The sequence below is a fragment of the Hetaerina americana genome, unplaced genomic scaffold, assembly GCF_022747635.1.
Source record: "Hetaerina americana unplaced genomic scaffold, ioHetAmer1.1.p SCAF_145, whole genome shotgun sequence".
NCBI lineage: Eukaryota > Metazoa > Arthropoda > Insecta > Odonata > Calopterygidae > Hetaerina > Hetaerina americana.
Window position 1 is genome coordinate 111,432 of NW_027286570.1, and position 17,161 is coordinate 128,592.

At 40.2% G+C, this 17,161-nt stretch overlaps 1 protein-coding gene across 2 annotated transcripts in view; it reads left to right on the forward strand.

Moving 5' to 3' along the window:
* Positions 1–17,161, forward strand: part of LOC139686651 (zwei Ig domain protein zig-8-like) — a 54,775-nt gene that overhangs the window by 10,375 nt on the left and 27,239 nt on the right. For both annotated transcript variants that reach the window (XM_071583687.1, XM_071583688.1), the window contains exon 2: positions 16,755–17,080. In XM_071583687.1, the coding sequence (XP_071439788.1) occupies positions 16,755–17,080 (326 nt within the window). The remainder of the gene's footprint in view (positions 1–16,754; positions 17,081–17,161) is intronic.

Here is a 17,161-nt window from a genome sequence, read left to right on the forward strand (position 1 = left end):
GCGCAAAATAGCCGAATCCGCGCGTCCTACCGGTCACCGCCAGATAAACAACTGACTACATTTCGCCCCGCGACAAAGGCCTTTATACCCAACTTAAGAATTAAGAAACGGCTCATCAAGCACTTGATATGGAGCTTGGTTTTGTACGGCACGGAAACATGGTCATTGAAGAAAGATAGGAAAGGTGAAATGAAATGCAAAGAAAAAAATGAGGAAGTGGTATGTAGGGTGGGTGAGTAGAGAGGATTGGTGGGAAAAATCATAAGGGAACAGGAAAGCTGGATGCAGAGCATATCGATTGATAATGTGCTCGTTAAGACTGTGATTGATTGTAGGATGTTAGGCAAACAAGGAAGGTGCAGTAATGTGATTGTCCTATTGGGCGAAATGAAGGGTGAGAAGAAGTATGCTGATTTGAAGAGGGGCTTATTGTGGAATAAGATGTCTGTTTTACAGTCCCGACTTGGCTCCGCGCAACTTTTTTTGTTTCTCCGACTGAAAAGAGAGCTGAAAGGAAAGCATTGGGAGACAGTGGAAATCATCAAAGAGCATGTTACAACGTTCCTGAGAAACATTCCCGTCGAGGAGTTTCAGAGTGCCTTCCAGGCGAGGCAGACAAGTCTCCGCAAGTGTATTGATGCAGGGGGAGAGTATTTTGAAGAATTTTAAGCATTTTTACAAGTAAAATCAATAAAATATTTTTCCCAGAGAACGCGCACTACTGTTATTGTGGGCCCTTAATGATCCACTGAACATCAGTTTTTTTTTAATTCTCAAACCAAGTCATTACGACGACGAATTTCGCAACGTCTCTTGCGATCATCACCATAGAACCGCGAAAAAGAACTCTGGGATTGGATTTAAACGCGTCAACCTGCTTTTGCTAACTGATCTATATTTTCTAAGAGTTATTCTTTAGTTTACTCAGTAATGTTCATGCTAACAATACAAATTTCGAGTTGTTGTTATAATCAACTGTTGAAAAATGCTCAAATTTCAAAGGAGAACATGTCAATGAAATGCCGAAGCAAAATGGTAATGGGAACGAAACGTAGTTCATGTTACAACACTCCTCGCCCTGTTATGTTGTACTTTCCCTATCCCCCTTCCCTCTTTTCGTCTTTCCCCCTTTCATCTGCACCCCTGTCCCCAAATGCCCTCATTGGCCATACCTCATTCCCACGCCAATTGCCTCTCAAAACACATTATCTGCCCTTTGTCATGCAAACAATGCGCTTCATTTTACATAGACGAATGCATTCCCTCCTTGTCCATTCGAATAAACAATCACCGCTCCTTTCTTTCTCCCTCTCTGTCTCTCGAATATATATACATATATTATATATATTTATATAAATATATATTTATTTATATATATATGCTATAATATATAATCCCTGTATTTTCTATATATATATATATATATATATATATATATATATATATATATATATATATATATATATACAGGGGAAGGAACTGGCCCCCCTACCCTGATGTGTGAATTTCACACGCCGTCGGGCTTAGTACTGGGTGAACTCTACCATCACCTACCAAACCGACCTTCGGGTTAATCACTGTGTTTATGGTTTATATATACATATAGATGATTTCGTCGAAGTAATACGAAAGTGTTGAATAACAAACTTGGACCGCAACAAATAATATAAGAACACATAAAAAGATCACTCACACGTTATTTCTTGATCATTTCGGCGGAATTCAGCTCCGACTTCATCGGAAGAAATAGAAGTAATCATTATATATATATATATATATATATATATATATATATATATATATATATATATATACATACACATATATATATATGTATATATGTATATATATATATATATATATATATATGTGTGTATATGTATATATGTATATATATATATATATATATATATATACATATATATATATATCCACTTATTTTTTAGACCAAACCTATACAAGTACTTTTGCCTTTATTGACCAAGAAGTAATATTCTTTTCTCATCTGCCAGAGTTTTGTTCCAATTGTGTAAATTTAGATTACCTAGACTAGGCGACTCTCGTTCTTGACTGTGTGCTTCCATTTAAGCCTCCTTTAATCTCATGCAGTTGCAGCATTAATGTTGTAATCGGACTGTAGGAAACAGTTTCATTTTAAGCTTTTCAACCATACATGTAGCTGGTCGACTGTTTCGGTCTTCAATATGTACATTATATTGTCATTCATTACATTCTAATAAAGAACGAAAGTAAATTATCTAATCACAAAATGTATGCAGAGAGCAGTGTTAGGACAGTGAGCCCCGCGAATACATGTCGTGCAGAGGGCCGTGGATTCCATTCCAGGTTATCACTCTCATTTTCTTAAAAGACGGAAAAGAAAACTACCGCCGAATGTTGGCTCAAGGGAAGAAAATGAATTTCTAACGTAAATGTGGGAATTCTGCATGCCTCACTGCTTATTTATAGGTCAGACACATCTTGTGAATCAAACACCAAACGAATACCAAGCACAAATCTCCCGGTTAATTATTATGGAGAAGCTGTGATATTTATAAACATGTGACCTTGCCCGCAAATAACGAAACTAACGTGGGTGACCTAACATATCCTGCCACTCGCCCTTGCGTCGGCGTGCGAGGTATTATGTAGTTGTTGATCAGTTCAAAAAGACAAAACGCTGATTACAAAGTTACGAGGGTAGGCTAAAAAGTAATGTACACATGCTTGTAGAGAGCGAACGAAAACAAATGGCAAGATCGGGCAAAAAAGACATTAAAGTACAATTCTTAAGTTTCAAAATCATATATTTATTTTTCTACATAGTCATAGGTAAGGCTAATACATTTCTCCCAAAGTGTAACAATTGTTTTCATTCCGTCGCTGAAAAACTCTTCCGACTACTCTCGAATCCAGGACTTGACAGCTGCCTGCCTACCTCATCCTCCGAAGCGTAATGATTACCCTTGAGGTGTCTCTTGAGTTGAGTAAAAAAATCGGGGGAATAAGGAGGGTGTGGAATCGGTTCAAATTTTAGGTTTTGCTGAGTCTCTCCAGTTGCGCGCGAGGTGTGTGGACGAGCGTTGTCATGTTGCAAGATTATTGGCGCCAGGCTGTCTTCAACACGACAAACTCCTTCCTTGGATATTCCAATAAGGTTTGCGATACGCTTTTGAGTGATTCGCCAGTCATTTTGAATAAAATCTTCGACGACTTTGCGACGTTTAACATCTGTGGCAGTGACCGGACATCGCTGCGTGTTTCATCAACAATTATGGCTTTTCCAGGTTCGCAACCACGTAATTTTACTACCCATCGATCTACATTAGACCTATCAACAGCATCGTCACTATGAACAGACTTTAAACGACGATGAATCTCAGAAGGAGTCACTTTTTCAGCAGTTAAAAATTCGATAACAGCAAGCTGTTTAGCTCGCGTTGACATAGCACTAGAACGTCTCCATACTTCCGCTTCTCGAAATACACTTGATGAATGAAACAGCTTCAAACCTGCGCATGCACGTTGTGGGGGAATGTTACTTCCACATGCCACCGGGAGTGATTCTGAAGGTCATTTTGTCTTGTCCTACCACCTTCCTCAAAGGAAGGAAGAAAACGTTTGATGTTCTTCCTTCCGGTGAGGAAAGTGGTAGGACCATCGAAAAATTGAAAAAAAAACTTTTTTTGTGTTTCTTTGGTTTCATATCTTCTCCACGTATGTGACCGACCTTATATTCACTTTTTTGGAAATTTGTATAAACAGAAAAAGGAGCTGAGATTGACTTCTTCTCGATGCATATGTTTTTTTTTAACATTTACGACAGTAGACTGTTAATAGTATCAGACGTGACTTCGTGGTAAATATCGATAACCATGACAAAATATAATTTTGTATTTCCTACATTTATAGCGGAACGCGCAAATTAATTTTTTACTGTATATTTGACTGCCGTAATTGAGTTTTTGAAATAATAGCTCCGAAATAGTAGCTTGAAGTAAAAGTGACGAGTTCTTGAAATAATGGCAATAAATCCGCCTCCGCCAGCTGGGGCGTGCCACATTCCCTACCTGTGTCTTTAGGGGCGGAGGTTGTAAGTTACATGTCCATGTGGTAGCATAGTTTACCCTTCTTGCTTTTCGATTCTAATTTCCACGTTGTTGGATAGATTTGTGTGTATGTGTATGTTGGTTGATGGTACATGTATATGCATGGGTGGCTTGAGAATTTTTCGCATGAATATATACGCCCCTGCGGGAGTAGCTTTGCATAAATGTGTTGGTTTTGCATTTCTCTTTTACGGGTGGTGACCTAGCAACCCCTGCCACACACCCCTGCGGTGGCTTGCGGAGTATTATGTATATGGAGATGTAGATAGCTAGCTCCTAAGACCCGTGGGCTATGAGATTCAATACGCGTCTTGCATTTAAGAAGAACAGGTTTCGTAAGTGGCCTGTAAAATATTCCCTCTCTCCCCTTTTACGCATAGGTTTCCCGACAATTGGAGTCAAGGAGAGCGGCAGTTAAGAGAGTGACTTGTCGGCGAAGGGGAAGTCAGTTTCCAGAGCGAAAGGGGGGCTCTCTCTTGGCTCACCGCTCTCAAGAGGGGAAAGAGACAAAATACATTGAGACAAGGGCAACCACCTCGAGGGGGAGAGGGTGCTGGTCGACTGTTATAGGGTCAGGAAAAATATGACCGCAGGAAAGAGTAGAGAAAGAACCCCGAGTCGCTGGACGGAGGCTATTATTTTTTCCCATAGCATCCAGGTGGCCGATGAAACTCCCAAAGCCACGCTCCCCTTCGCCAACTCGTCCATTCCGCTCTCTAAACATCTCTTTCTCCGTTCCATTCATATTATCGACCACCTCCTCTCCTCCTTCCCAATCCTCTTCTCAGGGAATGTGACGTCGAGAAAACCTTCTTGGCGGATTCCTTATATGTTTGCTTGGTCTCTTCCAAGGTATTACAAATGGTCTGGATGAGACGATAGAGAGGGGGAGGGTTGTGGGGTCGGTAGTGAATGGGGAAGTGAGCGCAACAAAACCGTCCATCCCTTTCGTAAAATGAACATGCATTGGGGGGAGGGGGTTAGGCGCCCCCGCCCCACATTCCCTCTTCACCCGCCTCTCAGACATTCTCTGCCCAGGCTCTAGTTTGTGCTCCCCGTCCCAGGAGTAACAAAACTTTCCACAAACCCGAAGCATGTTTCTTTCCACCTGTCTTGGTTTATCGTCACCTGCCTCCCTTGCACCACCCATCCAATGCGTACTCACCCACGCGTCCGTCTTCTTACTGCCATCTCATGTCATCTCCATCCAGGCCAACCAACATCTACCGCTTCCCTTCATCGTTCCTCCACGACCATGGATCGTTCATTCCCTGGTTATGTCCAATTATTGAGTTTCCTTGAAAACAGAGTCAATGGACGCCGGTTTCCGTGGAGATCCGCTCGCAAATGTCATTTTTCTACAATAAAAACACGTTGTATTTATACCTCGATCGATATATGGCGATGGCGTCGGATGATGGCAAAATGGCATGAACTCCGTATTGTAAAAAATATACGTATTTTTTATTTGTTAATATTACTAAAGCAATTCAAATCTACGAATCATGGAGTGCAACATCAGATTCCAAATAATAAAACCGGGAAAATGGTTGATGAAAACTAACTTAGACGCGAACGACAAGAAAGGATTAGGACGGCAGGCTGTAGAGAAAGCCATTATGAGAGGATTATTATTGCGTAATTAAACGGTTTTAATGGATTATGGATGGGCACATTTACCAAATAAATATTTTACTTCTCCTAACAAAACACAACCCAACATCCTACTCTAAAACAAATCCTTCTCCATCTCCGTATTCTTCCTTCCTCACTTCATCCCTCCCAGCATCACTATCTAATTCCTGCCCTTTCCTCGTTTGCCTAACGTTCTGCCCTCTATTAAAGTCTTCAATATCCCATTACCAATCAGAACACACTGAATCCATTTTTCCGGCCAACTTACGATTTCTCACAACAATCTCATCTCTTCGCCCATCATACCTAGCACTTCCTCATTTGTTTCCCTTTCGGTCCATTTCACTTTCCCCATCTTCCCCCACACCCATATTTCAAAAGCCTCCAATCTACGTCTATCATTGTATCAGAATACTAAAGGTGATTAAGCGAGAGCAGGAACCCCCTCAACATATCATGCTATTTTATTGCATGTTTTTTTTGTATATGCTTCCGCAATAAAAAAGGAAAGTGTGATTGAGAAAACTCCTTCAGCGCCTTTCCTTATTATTATTACTATCTTCATGATTAATTGACCATGATTCCGCTCCATATCAAAGTTTAGAGGAGCCTTTTCTTAACATCCCTGTCGTCAACTCCCTCCTCCTTGTGAAAGCCTCTTTGCCTAGTGCAGTTATTTTCCTTAAATCCCTACTACTTTGAACATGTTGGTCAAAAACACTTACAAGATAAGTACCGTTCAACTTGCTCTAGCTTTTGCCCTTCTTTTTCAATGTTTAGCTTAGTCTATTGTCTTTCTGGAAAATCGCACAACCTTTGTTTTACTTATATTGATTATCACTCCATATCTATCGCATTGATTTGCCAATTCACTCATCAATGCTTGCAACCCCATAACAGACTGATAAACGAGAGCTTGGTCATCAGCATACCCATCTGATTTTACTAATTCCCCACTCTTTCATTCCCATTTCCACTTCTTCCCATGCCCCATTAATAATTTCCTCCATATATGTATACGTTAAATAGCACCGATGATAATGGACAACCCTGCCTTACGCCTCTTCCTAACACTGCCATTTGGGCTCTCCATCCCCGACTCACACCTGAGCAGTCTGAGATATGTACAGGTTGCGGATTATCCTCCTATCCCTCCAATCTATTCCTATGTTCTTCAATTTACTCATTAGTTTTTCCCATTCACTTCATCAAACGCTTTTTCGAAATCTACGAAACAGGAAAATACCTCCTGGTTGTATTCTATATTCCTCTCGATTAATAATCTCATTACTGCAATGGCATCACTCTACCTCTCCCCTTCCTAAACCCAAACTGATCATCCCCTAAGTAATCATTTGCCCTACTTTCTATCCTTTTTTTATGATCCTGAGAACAACTTTAGCTGCGTGGGATATCAAACTTATCGTCCTGTAGTCCTCACACGATGTACCCTTTACCTTTTTCGAAATAGGAACTAACACTGATCTCACAAAGTCTTCCGGCCAGATTCCTTCCTCATAGATACTACGAATCAGTCCATATGGTCTTCCCCTCCCACATTTTCCTAAGCATTTCAGTAGTTCCGCAGGAATGTTATCCATCCCACGGCCTTATTTACAGGTTTGTAGCCTGTAGCTTCATCTCCCTTAATGCCCTTTCTATCTCATCATCGAGTATACCTGGACCTAAGCTATCTTCTTCTACGCCATGTTCCTTTTCAATGTCCAACTTTTTTGGTCTAAGTTCTTTGCTATACAGTTCTTCTATATATTCCTTCCATCTCTCTTGGATCTTTTTCTGTGTCTATTGTCTTATCCGCTTTATCTCTAACTGTTAGCATAGATCTTCCCTTCTTACTTCCCGATATTGTTTTAACCTTCTTCTATAGCACACCAATTTCACCCTTCCTATGTAAATTTCCATATCCTTGCACTACGTCTTCCACTTTGCTTCTTTTGCATTGTTTGTAATCCGTCTGAGTAAATTCATTAACTCTTTTTCTTCATTATTCCCAGCTCTGTATTTATATCCTTTCATCTATCTAACTGATCACCTCATCTGTGATCCATGGTTTCCTTGCCCTTTTTCTATTAACAGTTGCAATGTTTTCTTTTGCGACTTTCGATATCCCTTTTCTGATATTTTTCCATTTTCCCTCGTTGTGAACAGCTCTTTTCCTTCATTAATGATTTTCTCTACAGCTTGCTGATATTCTTTCCTTGTCATTTCAGTTAATGCTTTTACAATCCATTTCCTAACTCACCTTCCCTGACTTATCTTTTTGAAACGGATACTACACTTCATAACAATTAAATTATGATCAGAGTCCGCATCCGCTCCCGAGAAGCTGTGCGAATTTATCGCACTGTTCCTAAACCTGTGTCTAACCAGAATATAATCTATCTGAAACCTTTCTGAGTCACCTAGTATTTTCCATGTATACCTACGCCTTTTGTGGTGTCTAAACCAAGTGTTGGTGATGACTAACCCTTGTCTCCTGCAGAACTCAACTGCTTTCTCCCCGCGGTCATTCCTCTTGCCTAAACCGTAGTCCCCCACCTCATCACCGTTTCCGTTCGCCTACCAACAAATTCCAATCCCTCATCACTACCATATGTTTCCCTGGAGGAACCCACGCGATTATGTCCTCTAACTGATCGTATATCATATCGACTTCTGCCTCCTTATGATTGCTCGGTGGCATGTACACCAGACCAAGTTCGTCGGTTCTGCTTTTATTTCTACTAGTAATATTCAATCTGTTGCTTGCTCAATGTTGACTGCGCTTCTTAATATTCCCTACCCGTTATGTTACTCTATCTCTGTCATCAATTCTCTCCTCATCACTAATCTTCATTAATGATAAAGGCTTTGCACAAAGTTAGACCTGAAGAAACATCCAATTCTCTCCTCCTTGTGAAAGATACTTTTTACGTTCGATGTATTTATATTTGAGGATGACGCCTATGCGTCGAAAATAGTTGTACGGAATAAAATTTAGTGGGAAGAGTGAGTGCACTTTAGTGAAAGAGGGTACTTTAGTGAAAGCTACTTTGCCTAACGCAATTTTTCGCCTGCTTTCCCACTTCTTTTTTCATTTTGAATTTGGTATAAATACGAGGGTTATTGTTGAATTTAGGTCATTTTGGTCATAAAAATATTCATTAATTTGAATGGTTTTTTATTTTCATTTTTTGTTTCGTACAAAACTACTTTTATTTTTACAGAGGTTTCGTTCTCTTCTTAGCATTTTGGGTTTCGCTGAACCTGCCTCTTTAATTCCTCAGCATTAATTACGCCACTAGGGAAATCAACGACATTACAACGGTGGTTGTGAGTTTCGCGTCGTTTACAAACCGTAGTCCACCAAGCAACCCAGAAAAAAGGAAATACCCGCTCGGCGAAAAGTCGGAACTGTAATTTTAAAAAGTCCCCAAAACAATATCGTTGACTCAACATCCTTTGCCTTTTATGATACCTGTGAGTGCTTTCGGTACCTATCTAATTATATATTTTTTATACGCAACCTCTTCTCTAACAATAATGGTTCGTCCATTAAAGCCGAAACTTAACAGCCAACGGCCTAATCGTCAATAGTTGATCTGATCGCAGTTCCTGGTCCATTTGCTTAACGAATAAATCACTTATAGTATTTTTCACAATTTTTTTCGGATGTGGTTTTGTTACGGCCGTTTTAAAGGCCTTGAAGCTGAATGCTTTCTGTTAAAATTATGGTCGATAGTAAATTAATTCTGTGGAAGCCGATGCATCCATTCGTTATGTTATGGAGCGATTGCAAAAGAGTGAAGCTGGAGAGAAAATTAAAACTATGAGTCTCAAGAACATCAGAATTTGGTCAGCGAAAATTTGCCGTTAATTTCTGGTTGTCATTCTCCGAATACGGCGTTTATTTAAAATGGCATGCTGTTAGTATCAATAGGATCCTCACGAACTTAGATTGACTGCCGAATGGATCGCGTGCAGCGTAGAGGAGCTAGATTTGCAAGATATTGTTATGATAAACTTAGTAGCGTATCCAAAATGTTAGAGGAGATAGGCTGGGAATCACTCCCGGAGCCAAGGTTAATTTACAGATTGAATCTCCTGCATGAATTGGAAGGATGTCTTCTCTGTAGCAATCATGCTGAAAATGTATTATTATCCCCATCGTACTACGGTAGGCGAAATCATGCCAGTAAAGTTAGAGAGATTAGGTGTAGAACTGATAGAATTAAAATGCAATTTTTTCCACGAACGGTAAGGGATCATAACAACCTTGCCCGACCGCGTTAGAGGTAAAAATATTCGGGTCAAAATTAATCTGGTGTATTCGCCCCTTGCCACACACCCTAGTGGTGGTCTGCAGGGTACTAAAAATACAAAATACAAAAACGATTTCATCTCCATCCAAATAAAACCCCGCAAGCCGTCGCAAGAGCATGTGACTGGGGGTGCCAAGTCACCAGCCATTCTACATACGATACATATATTCTTACCATTAACACTTGCACCTGGCATCCCGCGATTCACCAAAACCCAGTGGAGAGGGGACGACCGAATACCAATCATGCAAAATTCCTACACACACACATATATATATATATATATATATATATATATATATATATATATATATATATATATATATATAGGAATATGCATTCTATGTATTTCTTATCCTCTTTGTGCAGGCGTAGGGATAACTAAAATAAACACAAAGAGGATAAGAAAATGCGTTAAAAGAGGGCAGTTCCATAATGAAACCTACTAAATGAGGATCCCATACAATTGTAGCATAGCCAAGTTGTTGCCTAACTGCCCAGTGCCCTCGCGGGAATATCCTCTGGTCCGGATGATTTATTACTTTTAATGTATTGCAATTGTTTCGTGATTTCTTTGCGCATAATTCTAATGTCATCCATCTTGGCGATAGGTGTGACGTGGCCTTCACTGGGTATCTTTCTGTCATCAGTGTGCACGCTTTGAAAGAAACGATTGGAAACATTCGCTTATTGGGTGCTGTCTGCATGTATATTGCCATTACTGCTTTTGAGGGACTATATGGTTGGACGTTTTCCCTGCAATTCCAGCACGTATGACCACAATTCCTTTGGGTTATTCTCCAAGAAATCGCACAGATGTTTTCTCTTGAAATTTATTATAGCGCTTTGCATTAGTGTCTTTGTTTCCCTGCGATGTGTTAAGTACTTTTTTCGTGCACTTTCAGAAGTCGTTCCTTGGCTGTTTTTCAGTGTTTTTGTATTTCGAGTGTAATTTCCTTTGTTGTCTTAAAACCCTTCTAACCTCCGCGTCTCGTACCATCGCGGTTCTTTACTATCATTTGTCTTATTGGTAGGGATATATTTATTTTTTTATGCTCAATTAAATCCAAGAAATGCTTCCATGTAGCCTCAGTCCTAGCGTTGAGCGTTTTCGTAGTGTTTAATTATAGGCATTTACTAAGACATATGGCTAAATCCTTGAAGTTACCATTCTCGAATAGATATATCTTTCGTCTTGGTTTAACAGTTCTGTTTACCTAAAAAGATGATTACGTAACAATTTCTTGATGGTAACTTATCACTTCCGTTACACATGAATGTTTGACCATTTCAGGATGGTTTATTAAGTAAAGATCTAGAATGTTGTTCCCCTAGTTGGTGATCTTATTATTTGGCTCATCGTGTTGACGGTGAGCATATTATGGGTAGCCTTGCATGAATCGCGGTTTCTCGCATTAATATGCAATGAAATGCAGTACCTATCCCAGTCCATTGAAAGAAAATTGAAATCACTCCCTACTTTTATATCGCTTTTCGTGTTTTTGCGTATAAAATGCGCTATTTGATTATTTAAATCCTTTATCGCATCTGAAGTACAATCGGGTGGCCGGTAAAAATGGGCATACGTGTTTCTGGTAATTTCCCCCTATTGTGCACCAAACGCTATCAATCTTGTCATCAAATGTTTGCGCATAACTTTTAAAGTGTTTTTAATGGCAATGAACACTCCTCCTCCGTTCCTATTACTCTTGTATCATCCGGATATACTGTAACCTTGGGAAAAATTTCACCGTCAATCACATCCTCCGTAAGCCAGCTCTCCGTTTCCAAAACTATGTCCTCATCCTAACTTCGAAATATACGTTCGACCTCGGCTCTTTGTTTTTAATACTTCGACAGCTTAGTATTATTATGTTGATCTGTTCCTCGACATCTCTACTTCCTTTATTTTTCGTTTAACTTCTTGACCACGAGTGTAGAGAGGGTTTTCATTTACATGATGCACTTAACTAATTGCTACGTCTTCTTTTTCAAACTGGTTTTGTTTCCCATGCGTTTTCCCGTCTATACTGTTATAGCATTCATTAGCAACTGCAGAATTAATTCTACAAATCGCCCTAATTTGAAGCTTATTGTAATCTATTTCCGAATTGATAAGCTTTGGCGATTTTATGAGTGACACACTAAATGACCTATTCTCTATCCTAAAAAAGGCCCACAGTGGTGGAGTATCCTATCCGCTACCAAACTCGCCGCCTCCGTTGTGTAATGGACCCCAGATCGGTTCAGGGGAGTCCTGTACAATCGGAGAGGTGGCTTTAGATCGACGGAGGCTACCTGTGTGTTTGGGGGCAGAGAGTATCAGTTGCATATCCATGAAATAATAGAATATCCCATTCTTAATTTTCAGTTCTCCGTGGCCTGGCTTGTTTTGTTGGAGACCTTTTGTAGAAATGGTTGTGATTCATTTTAATTTTCTCTTTCCGCATAACAATTGATTATTTTATTGGGCGAAATAAATCTTGTTTTGAATTAAGTTTTCCTTCAGCATATACATACTAACTTGCTCGTTATATTATAGTTTATGACTGAATATTTTTCCTTCTTCACTTCCTCCCCCATATCCTCCCTTATCATATACCCTTCCCACCTGGTGATTGCACCCCCTGCCACACATATATCTGGTGGATTGCAGGGTATTCATGTGTATGTTGAGTTTTAGAGCCTAGAGTGGCCCGTAAAGGAAATATTCTCGAATTTGCCTCAATTTCCTCTCTCGTCGGAGATCTATTATCCAGTTTTAGCTGCCTGTATGCCTCGTGTCTCCTTAGAGTTACGAATATTTTTTCAAATCTCTTCATTAATTAAAGGATTCCAAGCACTCGAAGCCATACCGTCAACTATAATTCTCAAGGTACGAGTTGCTGGCACAGGGTTGTCTCAAAAGATGTTCATCTTCTGAGGGTGCCTCTTCAAGGAAACACTCAATATTCAGGTCGTTCAACACGGCCGGCGCTGGGATGACCAAGCGGACCCCTGAGGCCGAATGGTGAGGCACACCCCGGCGGAGGGCCGACCTCGGAGAATTATTTTTTTATTTTTATTCGTAAATACCCTGCAAGCCACCGGTAGGGTGTGTGACAGGGGGTGAATATACACCACAATAATTTTACCCGAACATGACACTACCACGGTCGAACAATGTAATTATAATCCCATATCGTTCGTGGAAAAAATGACATTTTAAATCTGTTCTACACTTATTCTCTCTAATTTTATTGATGTGATCTCTCCTACTGAAACACGATGGGGGTAATAATACATTTTCACCATCTCTGCTAAAGAGAGGCCCTTCAAATTTTTGCAAGAGATCTAATCTGTAATTTAACCTTCGCTCCGCGATTGATTCCCAGCCTAGCTGCTCAAATATTTTGGATACGATACCAAATTTCTCATAACAACGGTTTACAAATCTAGCTCCTCTACGCTGTACGAGATCCAATTCGGTAATTAATACGATTTCGTGAGGATCCCATATACTAGCAAGGGGATCGAGACGGTGCGGTGGTTATCGTACTGGCTTCCCACCCTGAGGGCTCGGGTTCAAATCCCGGCGGTATTGAATATTTTTCAGAGGTATCTCGATCCCTACTTGAGGTGCTTTGTGGAGGGCACTTTGACTGAGTACGCCGTCCGTCGGATGGGACGTCAAGCTGCGGACCCCTTGGCGCCTTTCTTTAAGAGTAGGTTAATGCCGACGCCGGGTTTCTCTCCACCCTTCATCCTTTCCTGTCCATCCCCTATGGCGCAAATGACCTCAGCAGTCGGTCGCCTCCCCCAAATACTACTACTACTCGAACTAGCAACTCTTTGTTCCATAACCTTGCACGAACTGGACTTGAGGGAAATAGATCTGTAATTACTCGGTTCCTCCTTGTCTCCGTTTTTAAATATTGTTGTTACATTGGCCGTTTACCGATCTCTGGGAACCTTGCGATCAACCAGCGACTTCTTAAATAGTATTGCTAGATGCGGCGCTATTTCGAATGCTAGATCCTTAAATATACGAGCGGGTATTTCATCGGGCCCGGAGGATTTATTAGGCTCAATATTTTTCAGCAAACGTTCTATTTCATTATATGAGATTTCAATTGTGGGCATCGGTTGACCGGCACGATTTGGTTGGCTATCGGGGAGTATAAGTACCATAAGACTGTGTATTCTGTGAAATATTAGTGATGACGCTTTGAAAGAAGGAATTTATTCAGTCAGCCTTTTCCAAAATCATGGTTACTTTTTCGCCTTTATCATTTTTGGGTGAATTGACAGTTTAATTTTTCCCTGTACGTCTCTGAGGTATGACCAAAATGCTTTTGGATTCTCCTTCAAATTTTCCGCTAACCTCTCCCTTTTGAATTCCCTTAGCGCTTTCCGAAATTCATTCCTGGCATTCACCCTAGATATCCTGTAATCATAAGTGATCTCATTCTTTTTTTCGCTAGAGATGTCATCCCTCATATTTTTCATATTGGCGCGAAATAGCCTTTCACGTCTTAAAACATCCGCGTTGTACCATCCCGTGTTATCATTTATAAATTTACTGGGAATGAACTTGTTGACTGCTGAGCGCGTGATCTCAAGGAAGTGATTCCACGTATCCTCAGTATTTCGGTGATTACTATATTTCTTAAAACTAGTAAATTGATTCCGTAGCGCGCACTTTAGTCTACTTTGTCCCTTTCTTGAAACGTGAATTTTTCTTTTAGGCTTCTTATTTCGAACCCCATAAAGCGAAAACTGAGCATTTACTATCCTGTGTTCATTAATTCCTTTCATATTTGCTAAAGTTAAGACTTTTTCGGGAATTATTGTGGCTAGCAAATCAAGAATATTATCGCCCCTAGAAGGTGGAGTGACTAGTTGATTCAATGAGTTCAACGTAAAATAATTCCATAGCGATTCGCAGGTACACCACCGGTTTAAAACTACAGGTATATATGCTCCAGTCGTTAGATAGGACATTGAAATCTCTTGCGATTATAACGTCGCGATCATTTTGTTGAGATAAAAAACCTTTTATCTGCTGATCTAATTCTAGTATTGAAATTTTTCTGTTGACTGGCGGTCTGTAAAATACGCATACATGCATACTTCTGCTTTGAGGACTTTTAATTGAGCACAAAACGCTTTCCAAACCATTACCCGGAATTATCTCAGCTTGCTGACGCAAGAATTTTTAACTGCAATGAAGACACCACCCCCGATTCTATTTGTTCTGTCATTTCTGTGACTGGAAAATGATTTTGGGAAAATTTCACCGTCGGCAATGTCGGTGGATAGCCAGCTTTCTGTCCCAATAATTTTATCTGTGCCTGTCCTTTGAATAAGGTGATGATATTCGACTTTGTTTTTTAAATTTAGGTAATTGAATGCCAAAGCAGATAATGTTCCCTTTCCTTTAGTAGACCTAATACTAATATTTTATGCTAACATTTTATTAGGTTTATACTTAATATTCATAAGTAATCTGCGCCGTTCAAGGCTTGACTTTGTGGAACTTATCCATTACGGAAAGAAAAAGCGGAAATTTTAATTTAACTTATTTTTTTAATTTTCCACCCGGTTTTCAATTAATCATGGTCTAAATTGAAAAGATTAGTTAGATTAAATCATGTGGGCTATTGGTAGAATCGTCTTCAATATGGAAAAAGGAGATAACTCTATCAAAATTCTGGGCTTAACGATTCAATTCACGAAAGGGAAACATTAATATTTATCGCTAACCCACCACCACCGATGAAATTATCGCAGCAGATTCATGGCACCCACCCAACATAAGAGAGCAGCCTTGCTTGCTTTAATAAACAAATTGAAAAAAATCCCACTCAAAAAACAATTTTAAAAAAAGAGTTGAACTTGATTAAGCATATGGAATGATTAAGCATTAAGTTGAATGAGTACAAAATACAATCGTTGACAAACAATGAAGCCCGTATTAGGTTAGCTGTATCTCATTCTCAGCATCATTGGTCCCCATCAAATATCCGAAAGAATGGTTCAGATTACCATTCTTGGGCAAAATCTCATTTACTATTTCCTCGTGCCTACCCCTAAATAAATGCAAAATAGTAATTAATAACAACTCAACCCTGAAAACACACCTGTTTGACGCTCTTAAGACTCTTTTCTTCCCACCCCAAAAAGAGCGGCATTTATTCACTCCAATGATATAATTGCCCGCCAAAATATATTGGCAGGGCGGAAAGCAAGTGTCAGCTGCATTCGAGGGAGTGAACACAAATATTGCTCTAGCAGCAATATATATATATATATATATATATATATATATATATATATATATATATATATATATATATATATATATATATACATATTAATGTACCCTGCAAGCCACCGCTAGGGTACACACCGTTTGTATATAATGCTTACTGAATACAGTTATTGAATTAATGGTTCCAAATTACCACTGTCATTTTTATTAGGCAAATGGCTGAATTTAGAAGTATGCATGAATGAATGAATGCATACTTCTAAATGCAAGAATTTCTACCTTGTTTGGTGGTTTATGCCAGGCATACATAAAATTGTAAAAATTACATTTGAACCGCGACTACAGTGCGCTAAATAATGGCGTTTCAGGAAAATGTGTTAAAATATTTTCTTTGAGCGATCCTGTCTGACTGAATCACCGTCATCCTTTCCTCAGGGTACGGCAGTCGCCAGGGAACCAGCTACCAGCCGCCGTCTTCCTCGGAGGCCGGTGACGACGTGTTCTTGAGCGGGTCCCCGGAGAGGCCGGGTGCGAAAAGCGACGGCGTCGCCCTCGGGAACCTTATCCCCGCCTCTGAGGCCAAGCCGCGGCACCGGCATCACCACGGTGGCGCCCAGGAGCAGAAGGCGACCCCAGTGCAGGAGACGACGTCCCCGGCGCCCGGCCAGGTGTTCACGTCCGAGAATTGCACGCTCGTCATGGCGCAGACGGGCAGCACTCCCATGATGCATTGCGAGGTCGGCGACATCGGCGAAGGCACCGTGAGTGGAAGTGACGATTGGAGGGAGAGCGATTGCTGGCCCATCGCGCAGACAGAATTAACCAAAAGAATTGCGGGAGAT